This window comes from Ixodes scapularis, unplaced genomic scaffold, assembly GCF_016920785.2.
Source record: "Ixodes scapularis isolate PalLabHiFi unplaced genomic scaffold, ASM1692078v2 PGA_scaffold13__105_contigs__length_92229423, whole genome shotgun sequence".
NCBI lineage: Eukaryota > Metazoa > Arthropoda > Arachnida > Ixodida > Ixodidae > Ixodes > Ixodes scapularis.
Window position 1 is genome coordinate 37,229,435 of NW_024609839.1, and position 18,563 is coordinate 37,247,997.

The 18,563-nt window shown below is 45.1% G+C and overlaps 1 protein-coding gene across 1 annotated transcript; it reads left to right on the plus strand.

Annotated features, from left to right (window-relative positions):
• Positions 1-7,331: 7,331 nt before the first annotated feature.
• On the plus strand, positions 7,332-18,279 carry LOC115323696. Its single transcript, XM_040211982.1, has 5 exons — positions 7,332-7,417; positions 8,020-8,035; positions 10,776-10,911; positions 15,774-16,161; positions 18,010-18,279. Exons 1-5 carry the CDS (start codon positions 7,373-7,375, stop codon positions 18,277-18,279), a joined length of 855 nt encoding a protein of 284 aa, XP_040067916.1. The 5' UTR covers positions 7,332-7,372.
• The last annotated feature ends 284 nt before the right edge of the window (positions 18,280-18,563 follow it).

Consider the following 18,563-nt stretch of genomic DNA (forward strand, 5'->3'; position numbering starts at 1 on the left):
CCAGCTTTGTTCTTTGAAAGTCGTTCAATGTTCTAGAACCGAACAAAGAGTGCGTTGATTCAGAAATATACGAATACCAAAGATATTAGAAATATTTAAATTTCGAAGAAAAAACCGCAGCACAAACAGAAATAAAAGTTTGAACAGAAGAGTTTTAGACAAGAATAGACACCAAACTTCTACACAAGGATAGTGCCGCAGGTTGTAAACTTAAAGGATTGATTGTAAGATTCGTAGGTCAGGTTTTTTTCCGACAAAAACGTCTCCAGAGACACAGCACCAATGCGTCAAGATATACCACGGCCAGATTCCGAGAAGCGCAGAGGAAATGGTGCCTGCCGCACCGGATGCTGTCGGTCTCCCCAGCGCTCTATCCATCTGCTACGCTCACATCAACGCATATTTCATTTTCATTGTCGACACAGGTTTGGTTGGCGTATAACACTTGGCACGACAGCTCCTTTCCAAAAATTGATCTTGAAAACCTCAGAATACGAGGAAGTATGTTACAGGTTGCTCCTCTCCTTTTAAACGTTTTAAAATAATTTAAAATAAAAATTTGTCGGGTCAGTGGTATACTTTATCAATTAAAATGAAAGAACTAATGAAGCAAGGTCAGCTGCAATGTTTTTTGCCGGGGAAACAGATGCTACTCATATTTCTTTTCTTTTTCTTTTCTGCTGTCAGCTTTTAGAACACTTCTTAGTTTGTCAAATGCAGGCATTTCGTCGACTGATTCGCAATGTCCTTGTCGAACGCCCCGACCTAAATCCCCGCCAATTTCACATGAAACACGGGATGTCCGAACAAGTGGTCGGTCGGGTCGGGCCACTCGGGCTGGACTGGTTCTGCGCTCTCATGATGGGCGCTCTCATGACACACGAGCTAATGTCTCTAAGATCTCGAGTCGCGAGCTCTAACGCCGCAGCGCTCTCGTGTCGCGCGCGCTGACGTCGTGGCGCTCAACTGTCGGGGCTCTACTGTCAGCGCTCTAATATCGCCACTCTTGTGTCGTACGCTCTAGCTTTCTACAGCTCCAAGGAATAGCTGCCGACTTATAGCATAGGCCGTAGTTAAAATTTTTGTATTGCAATTAATACTTTTTATTCCTCGAGACTTTCCATATTCGGCCCGGTTTTTGCCCCTGTAAAGTTAGCACTTCGCCGTGCACCAAACTGCTTGCGGCCAAGCTGCCTTTATGAAGGCTAGTCGAAAAAAAAAAAAGAAAAGATTTGTACGATGCGTTTGTGACCACATTATGGCTAAGAAAGTTGACGGTATGATATGACTATATCAAAATTAGATGTTTACAATCAAAATGGCGCCCGGTATTTCAAATAAAAGCAACTGTTATACACGTCATCATAAACACTTGCATTGTATCTATATTGCTCAGAATTTTTCTTTGTACGTAGTTTTAGCTCGGTCGCAGCCACAAACTGAACTAAAATATTTCAGGCATGTATAACTAGAAATATTCTCGGCGCGACGAAAGGCTGCACACCATTCAGGCACGTACGCCCATGGCGAAACCCTAGAAGTGGGGGAGGGGGAGAGGAGGTCCCAGCAAAACTGAGGTTTTTGGGGGAGGGAATGTCGGCCGGGCCCCTTGAGCCACCCCCGTGGCTACGTGCCTAGCACATTTGTTCAGAACGGCCGCCAGCCTCCAACATGTTTCATGGTTTCATGTTGTGCTGACCAGTGTTTGTTTTATACATCAAGTGTTGCCATTAATTAGGGAGAAGAGTACGTTGCGAGACACGTATTAGCCTGACTATTTTAGCACCTCTTGCATCTTAGATAGCATAAAATTATTTAAATAAATTCCATAGTAGCCGGGCAGCATTGTTTCCAAAGAAGTTTGTAAGTTTCGGTAGGTTACGCGGATTCTGACGTTTATTGACATCCTTGTCGTCTTCACTCTCCGTCGCACTGGCGCTAGCAGTTTCACGTCACCTAAGATGACAGAACCCAATAACTGGTATGAATACTGTGCGTGGTCACGGATAATGAATAATGGTCAGGTGAGCCCATGATTCATGGCCACGTGACCATCTGACCACCATTGACCCACTATTTCCAGCTTTTGACAAGGTCAGTGGTCGCGTGACAACCCACGGACAATGGTCACGTTACCACCGATCTCATTTTTACTTGTTATTGTCTAAGTATTTTTTGTGTGTTTATTTAGTGATATCTTTTATAGAACATTTTCAAGTGTGTGCTGCTCTTGTCCACGTTTTCTTCGCACACTTCTATGCCCACCCTAGCACTGTCTCGACAGAGACTGATAGTATTTTGAAATAAAATAAACAAACGAATGTCACCTGCCCTCATGGATCATAGTCATGTGACCATGTGGCCATCAACCATTTGCCCACTTCCTGTTTTTCTTTCTATTGTCTCCGCGAGCGCGTGCTGTTGGCATCGGGTCACACAAACAATAAACTCTGAAGCTTTCAGACGTGATAGTCCAATTTCTATGTGGGTGGATCATTGGGCTGCAGATCACAGGGTCCTAGGTTCGATAGCACGCCGACAGCGCGATATTCTTGATTACATACGCAAATAAAACCTTTTTGTGTATAGCAAACATGACAGTCACATGTAACGCTTTTAATAAGACGTTCCCCTTGCTTTGCGCTGAGTCGGTGCGCCACCGCCACCCCCCCCCCCCCCCCCCCCCCCGGGATGGCGCCCAGCTGACCTCACTGTTTTACTTTTCTTTTTTTTTTCTTCTTTTTTGTTTGGTCATTTTCAACAACAAGCACATTCAGTGTTGGAAGTAACGGGCATTTGCGACATCACCGAGTAGGTGGCCCTATTTTTCTGATCGCACATTTTTTGACAACATGCTTTTTTAACAACACATAATGTTTTTTTGCAACAGTTTTCAATGATTTTGGGTCCGTCATGACAGATTGAACGGTCACAATGAACTGTCACGCGGGACCGTCACTCTGAACCGTCAGAGTGAATCGTCACGATAAATCATCAGATCGGACCGTAACCAAATACGACATTGCTTCGCCCATACTGGAAACTCCTCCGAAACCCGATTGGAGCAGTGGCGAACGTGACGGTGGCGCCTCTAGCGCGTTCGGAGTCTACAGACGACGCAACGGAAAAGTATAGGCACGGCGACGTCCTCGAGCTTTGCGAGCCCCGTTTTGTCACCCCAACAGCTGAAACAAACAATTCATTACGTTCAGTCCGCTTGCAAAGCGGAATCCACTGATCGCGGCTGGAACGACAATTTTATAACAACGCGCGAAGAAACAAAGATATAGCAGTTTATTTAGCGGTCTCAAACGCCTCTCAGGGGATCACATGCGTTTGAAACGCGTCTGGGAAGCGGAAAAATGCGTTTAGCTACTACAACTACGTCGTAAAAGGTTACTTTTGATCCGTTACAAACTGGGTTGCCACAATTTCTTACCTGAATAGGTGATTATAAAACGTGCGCAAAGAGCATGTTAAAATTACCAGAGCAAGCGCACCAGCCTCTGGAGTATTACAAAGACAAAAAGTAACGAGAAAAATAACCGTGCAAACACTTTCCGAACCTTGCAGAAAAGATGGAATCCCCATTTCAGACAAAAAGAAAAAAAAAAGAAATGGTGAACAGTCGCGAACAATGGCGAATGAAACAAAGAAGTTAGCAGGCGACACAAAGATACAAATCATCCAGCAAAGACTTCGTTCAACGACGACGATCGCGCGGGGCGTCGGTAAAAGCATTGAAATTTAGCAGGTGGTGGTGTCCGTCGGTGTTGAGTCAACATCAAACAAAGCGGAAGCAACACGGCGAAACTATTTAAAAAAATGCTCAACTTTTTTTTAGCTGCATGTTACACGTCTGTTCAATTACTTTCGCGGCGATTGTAGGAACTAAGAACCAAACTGAGGAAAGGAATGACGTAGTCCAGCTCACACTTCCCGGTAATTAAGAGTCGCACGCTGCAATCTGATACGTGGTAGCAGTGCGTGACCCTTTCTTGCTTTCGCATTTCTCTTCCCAGTCACTTTGGCAGGTTGTTTGTTTCTTCGCTTGACGAATAAGTTCAAAGATACATAATGTATTTGTTGACGTACATGTCGAAGGCTATCCTTGCACACCGTCCCTTTGTTTCGAGTCTCGATCGGCGGTCTCATGTGCGCCTTCAGCTGAACTCTTCTTAGGTGCAATATATTAGCGAATTGTGTGTCAAAAGCACGGCTGATGTTACCGGCTAGGTGGCGAGCTAAGTCGTAAGATGGTGTCATTTTCTCATTTGAGCATTCCTTGCTCTTCAACAAAGTGCCGTTCAAGATGTTCCTGATTGCAGTTGGACTTAGCAAGCATGATGAAAGATCTGATTGGCTGCTCACCCGGGCACATAGGACTGGGTGTTCAGTTGTACATCTGGTGTGTCATTCGTTAGGTTCTCCGCGATCTCCGTGGAGTTGTCATAATCGTCTGTTGAGGCGTCAGTGGCGATTTTAAAGCCTGACTAGGGTAGCTCTTCCAATTTAATTTGAAGTAACTTAATTACTCCCGTTTGTTCGGTCTTCGGGAAGCGGAAGAAGGATTTTCAGCACATCGCAAAAACTTGTTTTTTGCAGTGGTAGGCCAGCACATGGCATGCCTGCCATCTCCAAGTATGAGCTGGTGTATGCCCGAAGGCGATCGGTTGATCAGCAAACGATGATCCATAGCAGATGTGCCGGCGTACTCAAGTAAAATCCGAACAGAAATGTATAAGGAGCTTACACTTTTAATATATTTATTAAGTATAAAAAGAACACATATAAAGATTTACGATTAGAAACTCAATCGAAGGTGAAAACAGGAGGTTATCGAAGACGACAGTAGAAATAAACATAAAAAACAACAAAGTTTAGGATAGTTCGGCACTTTTTTTTCAAGGTCACTGCGGTGCCCTGCAGTGTGCTCATTTTATGAGTGCTGACGTCGACAATTCTATCAAGGTCACTGCCATGTCCCGAGGCGGCCTACAGATAAAGGCCTCTTTTTTCTGTGCGTGCGTTTGATCTCTTTGTGTGTTTTATCGTAGAAGATGCAGAAGACCTTAGTCGTCCCGCCGTTGACAATCGCAAATTGTGCACCATATATAACGTGACCGAAATCACCTTTATTTGCTCTGCGACGCACTCCTCTTTTTCTTTTGCACGTGCGAGAAGGCTGCTTTCTTGTAACTGTGCTTTTATTAGTGTCAGTAATAACGTCAGATTTGCATGTGCACAATCAATTTCTTCCAGAGCAGACGGACATCGGAGTAATGTACTTGGTTCAAAATTGCCTCTTGCTTTTTCATCCAGAGACAATCTTAACGGGATTAGCCAGCAACCCTACCGAAAAATCCGGTATAACTTTTCGCTATCCGAAATATGGAACCGGAAATCTATCTGGATTCTATCTGGACTCCATCTGGAATTTAGGTTTTCAGAAATTATTCCTTTGTCTGCAATCTGGATTTCGGGTTTCCAGTAACAAATTTCCGGTTCCATATTCCGGATAGGGAAAGTTATACCGGATATTTTGGTTGGGAAACCTATGAGACTGAACGGTTTTAACCCATACATTCATGAAAAATCGGAATTTCATCAACGAAACGATTTGATTAATGCGCTGTTCCCTCCAAACAGTATGTACCACCAACTAGCCCAACTACATGCCTTGCTGATTAATAAGAACAGTGAAGTTGAAACATAGCTATGTTCTGAAAGTTTGGTGCATTGCCCTTTTTGAAGAAACAGGGTGAACGTACATTCGTGTTTTGCCTGGCTTACGTAAGTTCTGACAGACTGTTTTCTTCAAGAGAACCCTAAAATTGTACCCTGCAAGCTGTAACATCTGTCCCACTCGAGGAAAATGTCCTTCACTCATGAAGTGGCACCTATTCTTAACATTCAAAGCAACGAATAACCGCGACAATCTTTTTCATTGGTCAGCTCGCATGGATATCGGCAAAACCAATGCGTTTTGAGAATTCGTCTGCTAGCGGAGACCCCGAGCTCGCCAGGGGCGCTGCGATCACTTTTCGCCCGCGATCCTCGGGAGTGGCCAGTATTGGTTTACACGGTATTTGCCGTAACGCTGGACTGTCAAATTGACCGTCAATTCGAACCGTTCCAGACTACAACCTGCCTTTTCGTCAAAACGCCGCGACTGGGGTTGTACCAAAACTGCCGGGAAATGTTTGGAGATAACTTTCCACGTGTTTTCTGTCTGACCGGTTCGCCTGGGAACGTGGATAGGTGCTATAAAAAAGAAAACCAGACACCGTCGGAGCATGATCGCTTGTGCGCGAAGCCCTTTGGGTTGAATCCTGGGATACTTGAGGTCGTAAGATTTATTTGTTTTTTCCCAACATGATCCCGAAAAAACCTTGAAGTTGTGCGATCCACCCGCGGACCACGTTCAGTGCGCCTTCACGATCAAACGGCCGCCTGATCGTTCAAAGTCTAATATTTTCTTTCAAACTCGTTCAAACTGTCCTCTGCTTGCTCAAACGACAGCGGTCACTAGACAAACGTTGCGATAAGATATGCGTGCCTCAAAATACGTTTAGGTTTGAAGGTCGTTTTCTGTAAGTAAACTCGGTGTAAACTGTATATTGAAGGAGATGCCGATCATTGTTACCACTCTCCATCGCCAACTTGTTTTTACCGAATTCCTATCGCTCAATTCTGCTTGCGATTTTCAGATTCGACGTTGAGCATCGCAGCTACCTACCGTACACGCTTTTGCAACCTGAGCGACGTCATGATTGAAAATTGCTAGCAGAATCTTATCATGTAAATAACGCTCTAAGGTATATTCTGCGGCGTCCACGCTGAATGAATCGACGCACGTCACATTATTTAGAAGACGTTCTGCGGTGTAACGAGCCTCGTTAATTTCGGTCAGACTACTAGAGTGGTAAGGCAGGAAGACGTAGAATAAGCACTTCCAACGCTAAAAGGAGCACGGGGACTGACACCGACGCCGACGACATCAGAATCCAAGGGTTTGTTGATGCGGGTCGCAGCACTTCCTGCCAACGTCCCGTCGCGGATGCGCGGCACCAGTCGTGTACCGCTAGGGGAGCTCCTGTTTGTTTGTAAATATGAGCTGGTGTATAAGGTGTGCACAGGCACTCAAATGTAGCATCCGGTGAAAGCTTCCTGTCCAACGTTATCCTTTCGAACGAAAGCTCGAACCTTTCCCTGCAAATACAAGTTTCTTGACATCTGATTTTTGTTTTGTTTTTTATAAGCGCACTCGCAGTCTTTTTAAAGCTGTTTTGTATAAAGAGTAGTGACGGGAAAGCATTTACGCAGAAGGAAGGAGGCACCTGTTAATTGCTCAGTTCATTGAGCAGGTAACATGACTCAAAGGTTTCAGTTTTTGCTACTCCTTCTCCTCTTCTTGGTGAGTGTAACACTAAGAAACATTTTGCATGCGAAGTACTAAAATTTGTAACCTTAAGGCCCGTTCACACTCTTGCAACCGAGTACGACCGAGAGAAACTTCTTAGGACCAGGCGCGCTGCTGCGGAGCTGGTCCTAAGAAGTCGTAAGAGGATTAAAAACCGGTCTTGTCTCTCTCGGTCGTACTCGGTTGCAAGAGTGTGAACGGCGCTTTAGTCTACTCACTAGGTAAGATTCGCTTTGAAGTGACTCCACCTCAGGCATCTCGGTGCATAAAATCCTCGTTGCCACTTAACTGACACTCTATCCGAAATCGCAGAAAACGCCTTTTCGTTCACCAGAATATATTATAGTAATGACCTTGTGTGTTCGCAGAAATATTTAAAGAAGAAATAAGTGGTATTTATTTCTGAAAATGATGTAAGTTGAGAATTATGTTTCCACCCGTGCGTTTCACATGGATGTGACTATATCACTCAACTTGCCTGTCGAGCTGGTATAGTGATAAGCAAAAAACAATCTTCTCTGTCAAACTCAAGATGCACGCGATGTCCCCGTCATGTGTTTGAATATTAATTTGAACGTTCTTTTTTTTCTCTACAGTGTTCCGTTCACCAAAGTAAGTACGCGCTCTATTCAGGTACTTTCAAAATATTTTATCATTTGCTACGGTTACGCCTTTGTTTCTGTTTAGTTCAGTCAATAGACCTGTTTCTCTCGGCCAGGGGGCGCTGTAGCGTTCACGAGACGCGAACACAAAAGGGGCGCCCTCGCTAGCGTCCGCGAGACGCGACCATTTAATGCTGGCGTGAAGCCGTGTCCTAGCGTCCCGTCATGCACTTTCCGCCTTTGTAAGCCGGCGTCTGTCAGCGTTCCTCCGCGTCTACTCATGGTTCCCGCCAACGTTACTAGAACAGCTCGGTTTGGAAACTGTCATAAATCCTGCCCTGAAAAAGTACGGCACCGATTCGTGCTCGAGAACCGATCTATTGGCGATCGCAACGCCACCATTCCTCCCGCAACGGCCACTCGAGAGACTGCAGTGCTCCTTCTACTGGTTCGGGAGCACCGTAATCGGTAGCGTCTGTTCGGACTCATATTTTAGCTTAAATCGTCCAATTAGGCGCCGAAGCGTGTACAGTGGAAGTTAGGGCAGCCAACCCCCGGCTCCCAAGTGGACTCGCCGCGTTTATTTGCCAAAGTTAGGACGGACCAAGGTCGGGACTTGCTACCTGAAGTCATGGGTGTGACATGGCTGACAAAACACAATATTAATTTTGCCGAAAAACCTCTAAACTAAATTTGTATCTAAACATCACACTCCCGTAATTCGGTACCAACCTCCAATAAAAGTTCCTACAAAAAGCTTGTTTCGTTTGTTTTCCGCAAAAGCATGCTTTCTAAAAGCTCACCGTGACTAGCTCACCGTGACCACAGTAAAGAAACGAGATTGCGTTGCCACTTTGGCACCTTGACACTGGGAGTTTCCGTACTCTGGGAACTTTCACTGACTCTAGCAGTAGCCAATAAATCTAATTTCATGTTTCAACTCGTCGCTAAAGGGTAGCGCTGTTATCGTATTTAGTTCGGTTTCGGTAGACGCCATCGGCCCTGGTTTCGAGGTTGAGTTTTCCAACTTTAATAACGTTGGTTTCCGCGCACTAACAGAGCGTTTGAAACGACGCAACGCTACGCACAGCGGAAACGCGACCTAAAAATATGCAATGTTGCTCGCCAGAGGGTTGTTCAAAACTTGAGAGCTGCAGGTCTATACCAATTAGAAGACAAGGCACACGTTACCCCACTCCCCTACACGTCATCCCTAGTGGCTCCACGTAGCGTCTCCTAGCTTGTGGCAGCATCGCTGCCAGCCCGTCTCACTGCGTCTCCCAACGAGCGCGACGCTGGCACAAGGCGTCGCCAAGACGGACACGTTTGCCGCTATGCTGCCACTCTCGTAAAGCTTCGGCGCGTTCGCCGCTTGGGGTGGTTTTGGATCCACTAATGATGACTGCATGAGCAAGCCTTGTCTTTTATGTGGCATTGGTTCAATCGACTACCTATTGAGTGGACGGATTTTGGTTTCTAAACACGGTGTCACTGGGAGAAATACAGCGCTAGATTGAGGGAGATGGGGGGCTATAGCAGATTGCAGTTAAGGGCCTCACCCCCGAGAGCAAGGGAACGGGGCATATTTCCTCTAACATTCTTAATAAATATATAAAACCTCCTATGGCGAAACTTGGAACGCCAGGTATGCGGCTGGTACTACTCCTGCAGGTTTCCGGACGAGTGCATATTCTGAAAAGGCCGATCTTTTTTACAGTCGGGCGGAAACATTTTTGTTTACATAAGAAAGTGCGAAAGTGGGAAACGGTTTTTATAGGGTGTGTGTGTGTGTGGGGGGGGGGGGGGGGTGGGGGGGGGGGGGGTGTAAATTACGAAGCGTGCGAGAAACACCGGTAGTCTGCTCGAAGTCCGGGGCCCCATTTACGGCTTACAAACTATTTTTGATTCCGAGCCACCCGACTTTCTTCCCCACGCACGATTTTTTTAATGAAAGAGAGGAAATTAAAAGGTCCACGGACATAAAAACAGTGTCGAACACCGACACTTAGTCGCGATATTGCTGGGCCACACTAACTTTCGATGCATTTTTCTCATTTTCTTTAGGATAAGGGGGAGGGGCAGGTGCTCATCAGTTTAGTGCCTCTATATTTCTTAATACGACCCTGGACCAACCCTTGGTGTTAACGTCTAGGGCGTGGTACTCAAAAAGTGAATGGAAAAAACCTAGTGGCGGACGGGCACTTGTGGAAGGGAGGTTTCCAATCGCGTCAGGTCAAGAAGCGAGAGATTTAGACAATATTTTGTCCGAGATTCCTTTGTAGTTACTGCTTACGGGCGCAACAATCTTAAATTTTCTTTGTTTTATTTTTTGTCGTGTCAGTTGCACTGTTGACGCATCATACAAAAAGCAAAAGACATTGCACTCGCTGCAGGCATGTTGACAGAATTGTCTGCGAACACACTTCAAGCACGCTGTAAGCATGTTTGCTTCACACGTGTGAATGTTTTGAACATGTTTGCAGACAGTGTTTTTATATTATCAATGTGAGAGGACAACAGTATAAGGAACAAACACGCCTCAAATAGTGCCCGCACACTCTTTTGTTGTATAAGCAGTGCGACCGAGGCTTTAGGAGTAATGGCGGCTCCTTTCAAGTTCGAACCCAGATCTGCCTACCATAGCATTTTCCTCCTCGAATATAATGCTTTCCACGTATTTAGCATTTCTACAAACCCTAGGCGGTACGAGTCTCATTGTGAAATGTATTAATAAGCTTGTTTTCTTCTAGGCAGCGGCACCCTATTTGATCTCGAAGATGTGATTTACCAAGTCCTCGTGCGAAATTGCTCTTACAATGAAAGGCTGGTCACTTTTGATGTCACTGGAGATAACAAAACCCGAGGCCGCCCTGAACTTCTCGCCACGTACGTTATGCTACGCTTTATTTCGAAAACAATAAATTATACAACAAACTAAGGTCGATTTAAATTAGAAGTGCCGGTGTAACAAGTTTCAACGCCAAACTACAGATCCCTATTTATAACTACTAAAGATGCGTTTCAAATTTTCTCCTACATGTATCAGTTTGTGCCGTGTCATGTACTTACACGTGCACGTACTGCCGAAAAGCAATGATCAGATTAAACCCTCCCCCAACACTAAAAAAAACACAAAAAAAACGGCATTAGTCATTCGCATTCGACAGTAGACATGTCACTTCACTAACGTATGTGCATTATAGTGAAAAACGCTCACCGCTGGTGACATCGCTGATGCTAGGAAAGCAACGCAAGTAACACGACGGTTAAACCCCGAGAGAAACGACAACTGCTCAGAATTCTTAAGATTCGCGTCCTTTCTTCGCCTTTCCTTCAATAAACCGGTAAATTTATGTCATGTTTTTGTACAAAATGCTAAATCTCTTACAAAACACGAGACCATTGAGTAGCTATACGTAGCGTCTGTTGATTAATGTTTACTTTTAACTAGAACCACTCCTTAATATATGGCTCTACACTACAAAAAACTAGTCGTAAAATACCTGTTATGCGTTGTTCGGCTGGTTTATATTTGGCGCCCTAAAAAGTTATTTTAAGAACCCCACGAAAAACTTATTTGTGAGAAACCTATAAGGGGTTCTTAAAGGGGCGGTGCAACAACTCTCAGACTTTGACCAATTAACTGCGGAAATTAATCTGTGTCCCCCATAGAACGAAGAACAGAAAACCGTATTTTCTTGCGAGCGCTAGTTCCCCTTCCGTCCGTCCCTAGTCCGTCGCCTTTCGAGTGACGTACTCTGGGCGATCACGTGGTTTCTCTTTTCAAAGACCCCAGCGGTACCTCCGCGATTATCGACTTTTAAAGGATTAGCATCGTCGAAGGTCGCGACGAGCGATCGACGCAAAAGACGGTTCGCCACGGGGGTGACGGCGAGTGTAGCAGCGGAGGGGGACAGGTTCTGTTCACTTCCGCGTATACGCCAGAGTACGTCACACACCAGTCCCGTTAACCACCACACGCGGCGGCAGAACGGTAGATATTTCATTGTCTTCTTTGCGACTACGCACCGCAATAGCAGTTTTTCGGGGCAAAATTACGCCTTTTTGGTAACTTGCGCTTGGATAAACAGTATAAAAGAGATACAAATACAAACTGCCGATTCTTTCAACGCTAAAATTGTTGCACTGCCCCTTTAGGCTCCGTTTTGATGCGAAAGAGTTCTTCGTCGCCCAGCTGCCCGTCTAGAACGCCAGGGTGCGATAGTGTTTGAGGCGAAACTTTCTTGACGAGCTGAAAGAATTCTTGGGGCGCCGAAAGACCTTATAAGAACGATTTTTTTTTTACAGTAATTTGCGTGGACTACTTAAGGACGTTGTCGGCTCACTCGGACGGTCCTTGCAACATGTGCATAGAACCAAAATCCTAGAAAGCAGAATGCTAATTGACAGACTAACGGATAACTCTGCTCGAGAACGAAAGCAAACTAAAAGATTGGCATCGCTTTAGTGGCACGACATATAATCACACACGGAATATTACGTCAAAATGAAGCCGCGCACTCCACCAAAAACCGATTTTAAAGATGCAACCTCTTTAGCGGACGGCAAGCGAGTTAGCTTTTAGTCGAAAAACACTGACGCGGCACCCTCTTGACGTCGGGGCGGCACCATCGTAACGTCACGTCTTGGTGGAGCTGCGGTCGCTTAGTTGTACCGCGTACCGCAGCATACTTTCGACGTCACGTCGCGGCCGTACTATGCTGCCTGGAACACGTTTCCGACTGGTGTGTTTACTGCTTCCAAAAAAGTGGTCCCTCGATTTCCGCCTGATGACGTCATAAAAGTGTCATGCTGTTGCCGATCGCGATCCTGGCGGCGTCTCAACAGTTGTGGTGTATATGACAGACGCCTGTTCTGTTGTAGGTCGCTCTCCACTGTGACAGTCCACGGAAGTTAAAGCCGCCGGCAGTTGGGACGCCGTGACGACAGCGACACTCGCGTTCGCTCGTGCTTTCCGCCAGCATTTCTACGGCCAACCACCATGATCGCGACAGGCAACAGCATGACACTCCTGCTCCTGTGACGTCATTTGTTGCCACTTTGGGACCACTTTTGATGTATGGGCGGGATGGGACGCTAAACACACCAGTCGGAGACGCGCTCCAGGCACCATAGCCGTACGGCTGATGATCAGTGTTGCCATCCCTTTAGCAGGTAGTTTAGGTTGTGCCGAAGACTCCCGAAACCAAAGTTTGATCCGAGATATTTTTAAAACAACATGCAATATCGAGAACAAAAAATTATACCCCGTAATTCAGGGACACTGCTTCAGCTGAAAACCAGTCCCGATCCCATATTCAAAAATACTGACCGGAGTTAACCTTTAGGAAACGCGAGGCATGTCGAGTCCCGCGCATCTCATTATCCTGCGTCAGCCAATGAGATCGCTGCATTATATCGATAAGAATGCCGAAGGACCAATCAGAAAGCAAGAGGCGCAAACATGATAAGTCAGGTTTTAAGCTGTCAGCGACTATGCGGGCCGAAACCGAGGAAGAGGAGGAGGCAAAAGCACGCGAGGATGTCAGAACACTGAGTTCAAACTATTTGTGGGTACACACTAAAAAAAAAAAAGGAATCCGCTCTTAAAAAGTGGTTTTCGACGGCCCAAGAAATTTTAGAACGGTTTTGAGTCAAGCACTATCGACCCCTGGCGCAGTAGAAAAACAAGTTGGGGATTAAGAACTCTTTCGCGTCAAAAAACGGAGCTTGAAAGAACCCCTCATAGGTTTTTTACGAAAAACTCTTTTAGGGGATGCTTAAAGTAACGTTTTATAGTGCAAGATATGGACGAGCCGAAGAACCTGTAAGAGTGTTTTACGACGAGATTTCTTTTAAAGTGAACTCTAGCCCAGATGCCTTTGTCTCCACTGTAATTGTCGGACGCGTTCGAACCGGAACGCCGGACGCCGACGTTCCGGTTTCTAACGCGTTCTACGAGTGCAGCGGAGACAAAGGCGGCTAGCTTGGCGTCTACCCCCTAACCGTTCCAATCAGAGCTCTTGGCGTTCCGATGTCCCTGCGTGCTCTTGTCTCCTCCTCTCCCCCACTTTTCGCTCGCACATATGCACATTTGAAACGCATATCGAGTTTTTGTTTCTCTCAGTTGAAGATACGCGATGAGCTTGGATGAGCGGGACTGCAGCGAGCGCTAGAAGGCGATGGATCGAGCAGCGTCAAAAGTGCATCGTCACGGCTCGTCTCTGTTCACTTCCTGTTATCGGCTCGACCAATCGCGCGAAGTGTAATGCGGCGTGATCCTGCGCTTTCTTCCGTGCCTGATCGGTGTATCCGGTGAAACACAACGACGACCAGGGCCGATTCACTTTTGGCGCCGCTCGATTAGCACCTCCTGGACAGCTTTCAAGCCTGCGCGTCACGTTACATGACGTCACGTCCCGGAGGCCTGCACGGGCGCTGATTTGATGCAAGTGCCGCGTCCGCGTTCGCGTGGGGCTCGTTCCCTATCCTAGTGACGCGGCACTCGTATACAATCCGCGCCCATGCAGGCCTCCTGGACGTGACGTCATGTCATGTGGCGCCCAGAATCTAAATACATGTTCCTTTTTGGTAACGAAGTAACGACATAGTTTTAAGTAAAGAAAGGATTAACGTGTTTTCGTTACGTTGTGATGAAGTAACGCGTAACGGTATCTAGTTACTTCTGAAAGGGAACGCGTACAACACGAGCTCCCTACGTCGTTCTCGTCCCAGCTCGCACCCGCGATTATCGCAACTAGAACACGTTAGATATACCATAAGGTAGATCTGAACAAGGCATGTCGGTATAGCCAAAGTGATCCCTGCACGAACGCGTTATAAGGCGAGCAATTCTTAACCGCGACAAGTATTGGAAGCATTAAGAATAACGAGAAAACAACGCGTTACTTTGAAGTCTGAGGAAACGCGTTTGTTTTCAACCACAGCATCGAGTAACGTACTAAGTTACTATTTTAGTAAGTAACGAGTAATGGTAAGAAGTTACATGATCTCACTAAGGTGTACATGTTCGAACAGCGATCTGTGTTCCGTGATAAGTGCTCAGAAAAGAGCCTCCACAAACCTCATGGCTTCTGCTTTCTTAACTTGGTCTTAATAACTTTACCACCTCTCGTGGTGTGTTTGTTTGTTGTTGCTCTTTCTTTTGTGAGTGGTAGAGGTGCGTTGGATTTGTGGACTTGTTTGCCTTCAATATATTTTTTCATTTTTTTTTAAGAGTGAGCGAGCACAAACAGTGCAAATTTGTTCCGGAACACTATAAAAAGTACCGCTATATTTATTGATGTAATTACTACTAATTGTTGTTTCCATCTGTGACTCGAAGCATTATCTGACGAACGATATCATAGTGAAGAATAAAAAGCATCGCTCATTATAGCTTTAATAGCGTTGGCGGGCCCTACGGAGATTAATCTTATTTACAGCTACGGGTAGCAGTACCTATGCCCTGAAGTGTTATCGCGTTGCAGATTAAAGCTACAATCAAACTGCTCGTACATTACACAGAGGGCGTGGTGTTGGCTGCAAACACAGTGAAAGAATTATCTGCGACCACGCCTCAAGCGTACTCGGAGATTCTCTGCTTTGTACATATGCGAATATGTCTGCAAACAGTTCGTGTAGGGCCCGTGTCACTGTACCGTCATGAAAAAAGAGGCCTTAGCGCCTGCTGACGGTCTTTTGTACGTGGCGTGAGAGCAGCTTAACGGTACAGTTTTTCTATGCAGGTACCCACCAGTGAAGATCAAAGTCGGCCAGGTGGTCTACCAGGCCGCCAAAGTAGAGTCTCTAAAGCTGTCTGCTGTATACCTACAGATTTTTCACAATAACCAGTCTGGTGAGGAGGGTAAGGCGTACATATCGGAGCAAGTAGAACACGAAGACGAGTACATGTGGTCCGTCACCAGGGGAGCGGATTTCACCGCTAAGGCCAAGTTCAGTATAAACGTGCCACTAATTTATCAGTTCTCGACAGAATTTTCGACAACACTGACGACAAGCTCTGGATCGACCAAAATCGAAACACGCACTACGCGACAGCTGATTAAACAAGATATAAAAATACCCCCAGGAGCCACTCTCGAAGCCAAGTGGTATGTCAACGAAGCACAGGTGGTGTGTACGATTTGCTATTTTTTATCGATGTTTCGTTTAAAAGTTACTGAAAGATCACACTATGTATATAGGTACACCGTTGTTGGAGCCACCTTTCTGTGGAATGACAGTAATAAAGTGAGCACAAATATATAAGGGCACAATAAAAACATTTTGATAATTATTGGCACATCGAGACGCCACGTTGAAGCCCCCTTCCGCAAATGTTCTCGCACTTTATGGTAAATGACCGGCAAAACCTTTCAATTCTAAAAAAAAGACGTTATTATAAAAGAAGCAGATACTCGAAACCCAAATGTTTAATTTACATACAAATGTCTTAAGGGTTTGCACGGTGAAATTCGGAAGTTACTCATTGTTTGCTATGGTCCGGTAGAGAGCCCAAATTATGGTCAGATGTGATAGTTATTTCATCAAACGATCCCCCGCCCCCCTCCCCAAATATTCGCTAAATTATTCATGAACATCAATACGAAACTTCACGTAAAATTTCGCAAGTATGCATGGCTTGTCGTGTCGTGACCTATCATCAGGCATGATAACGTCAGAGTCACGGACGTTGACTTACTCTCGGTTTTGGATCAATATGAATGATGGTGTGTAGAACGATCATCGTCCGAAAATTGAGCTTCTCTCAATACCGTAAATCTTGTCTTTCGTAGAATGAAGTTATTTTACTAAGACAGCAGTCAAGAGATGTCGTGGCACTCCTAGCGTGACGTTACGTTTTACGTTTTGCGGGTGCAACCTGAGCAGTTGGGTACTGTTTAAAATTGAATTACTTGTGCGGCGGAGCAAAAGAAATTCGGATATTGGTAACATGATATTTCTAAGAGTGATGACAATATAATTTATTTGTTTTCTGAAAGAAAAAAAATTTATCAGGCAATTCATTTAAGTAAATATTTATGGAGAGAATTGTACTTTTCTGGCTATTTAAAACCAATCATCGCGTAGCTCTCAACATAAAACAAAACAGAGCAAGTTTAGAACTAGCTTCAGACAAAAAGGTCGACTGAATGCGCAAGCGCAGTAAGAAGTCTCGTAACTAGGATGATCTGTAGGTCTTCTGCGCGTCACTAATGTTTCCCGGCAGCGTTACTGATTGTCCAGTACAGAGAGACCACCGTCAGGTTTAGCAGTGAAGCTACTGACAGGGGTACGGAGCTGGTGGTTTCATTACTGCATTTCAGTTTTCTCAAAGTTAGATTTTCCGGAGAACGCTACTTTTTTATTTTTTTTTTTTTGTGTAGCTTTTGTGATTTCAGAAAAAATATGTTTCCTCGAGGCATTTTTTTTTTTTTTTTGCCTCGCATACTTGGGGTATTTTGATCCGAACTTCTGACAAAAAAGTTCCTGTAGAACAGCCGAATATATGCGTAAATTCTCAAAGACTTGCTTCAGATGCGTAAAGCCAGGGTCACACTGCTCAGAGAAAAGACAATCTGCAAATACGAGTCACCGCAATATCCGTGGTTCGAATTCCGCGAGCGAAACTTCCTCCTCGAACTCGTTGCCATGCGGCATTTGAAGCACGTATCTCGCGTTAACTCGCGTTCAAAACTCTATGCAGACTCTCTTTTGTACTATGTACAAGCAGTGTTACCCCGGATTACACCGTGCCCCGGATTTAACTTCTCGGACCAAACTTAAAAATGCAATAGCTTCACAAGAAACTTTATTGGGACTCGTAATTGTATCACTAGTTTAGACGTGTATATTTACGTTTTTAATCAATTTTGAGGAAAATCAGTGACCATCAGAAATTTCGCCGTGCCTCGCTGACGATTTACCCGAAACTTGGATCACGCAATAAATCTTTGTTTTCATTATGTTGTATCTCTACAGGTGGTGCCGTGGGTAGCAAACATCTTCGGGAAGGGTTACGTTGCAGCATTGCTTGAAACGCCCGACAAGAACCTAACATGGAGGTACTTAGACGTGCAAGGGTTCGAACATGAAGACTTAACAAGAAAAGGGAAAGGCGTCACGTTTCAGGCTCTGGGGCTGTTCCAAGCAAACGTAGCTCAGAGCTACCACCTCTCCACCACTCAGAAAAAATTAGCGCAGCGCACCACGAGCCTGGCAAAATATACTTTTGAGCAAGAAACCTCATGAACCACGATCAAGTGGATGGAAACACGTTTTTGAAATAATAACAAACAGACTAATAAAAACAGTTCTAAACTTTACTTTGTTTGCGAGTAAACGTTAAAAAGATCTAAAAAAAGTATTTTGTTGACCTTTTGTAAAGAGCGTTTCTTTTGTTTAGCCGAATGGAAAACTCCAAACAGGTCAATTTTATATTAAAATTGTAATGTCAAAGAATTCTTTGCTTTAACCCCTGACAACCTAAAAACCCAATCCTTTCCTTCAGTTGACTTAAGTCTTAGGTGGTCTTT

Excerpts from the sequence above, each read along its gene's own strand:
- LOC115323696 (XM_040211982.1), top strand. The coding sequence starts at position 7,373 with ATGACTCAAAGGTTTCAGTTTTTGCTACTCCTTCTCCTCTTCTTG. Across the intron at positions 10,912-15,773 it reads CGCCCTGAACTTCTCGCCAC|GTACCCACCAGTGAAGATCA; the intron begins GTACGTTATGCT and ends TTTTCTATGCAG. Across the intron at positions 16,162-18,009 it reads ATGTCAACGAAGCACAGGTG|GTGGTGCCGTGGGTAGCAAA; the intron begins GTGTGTACGATT and ends GTATCTCTACAG.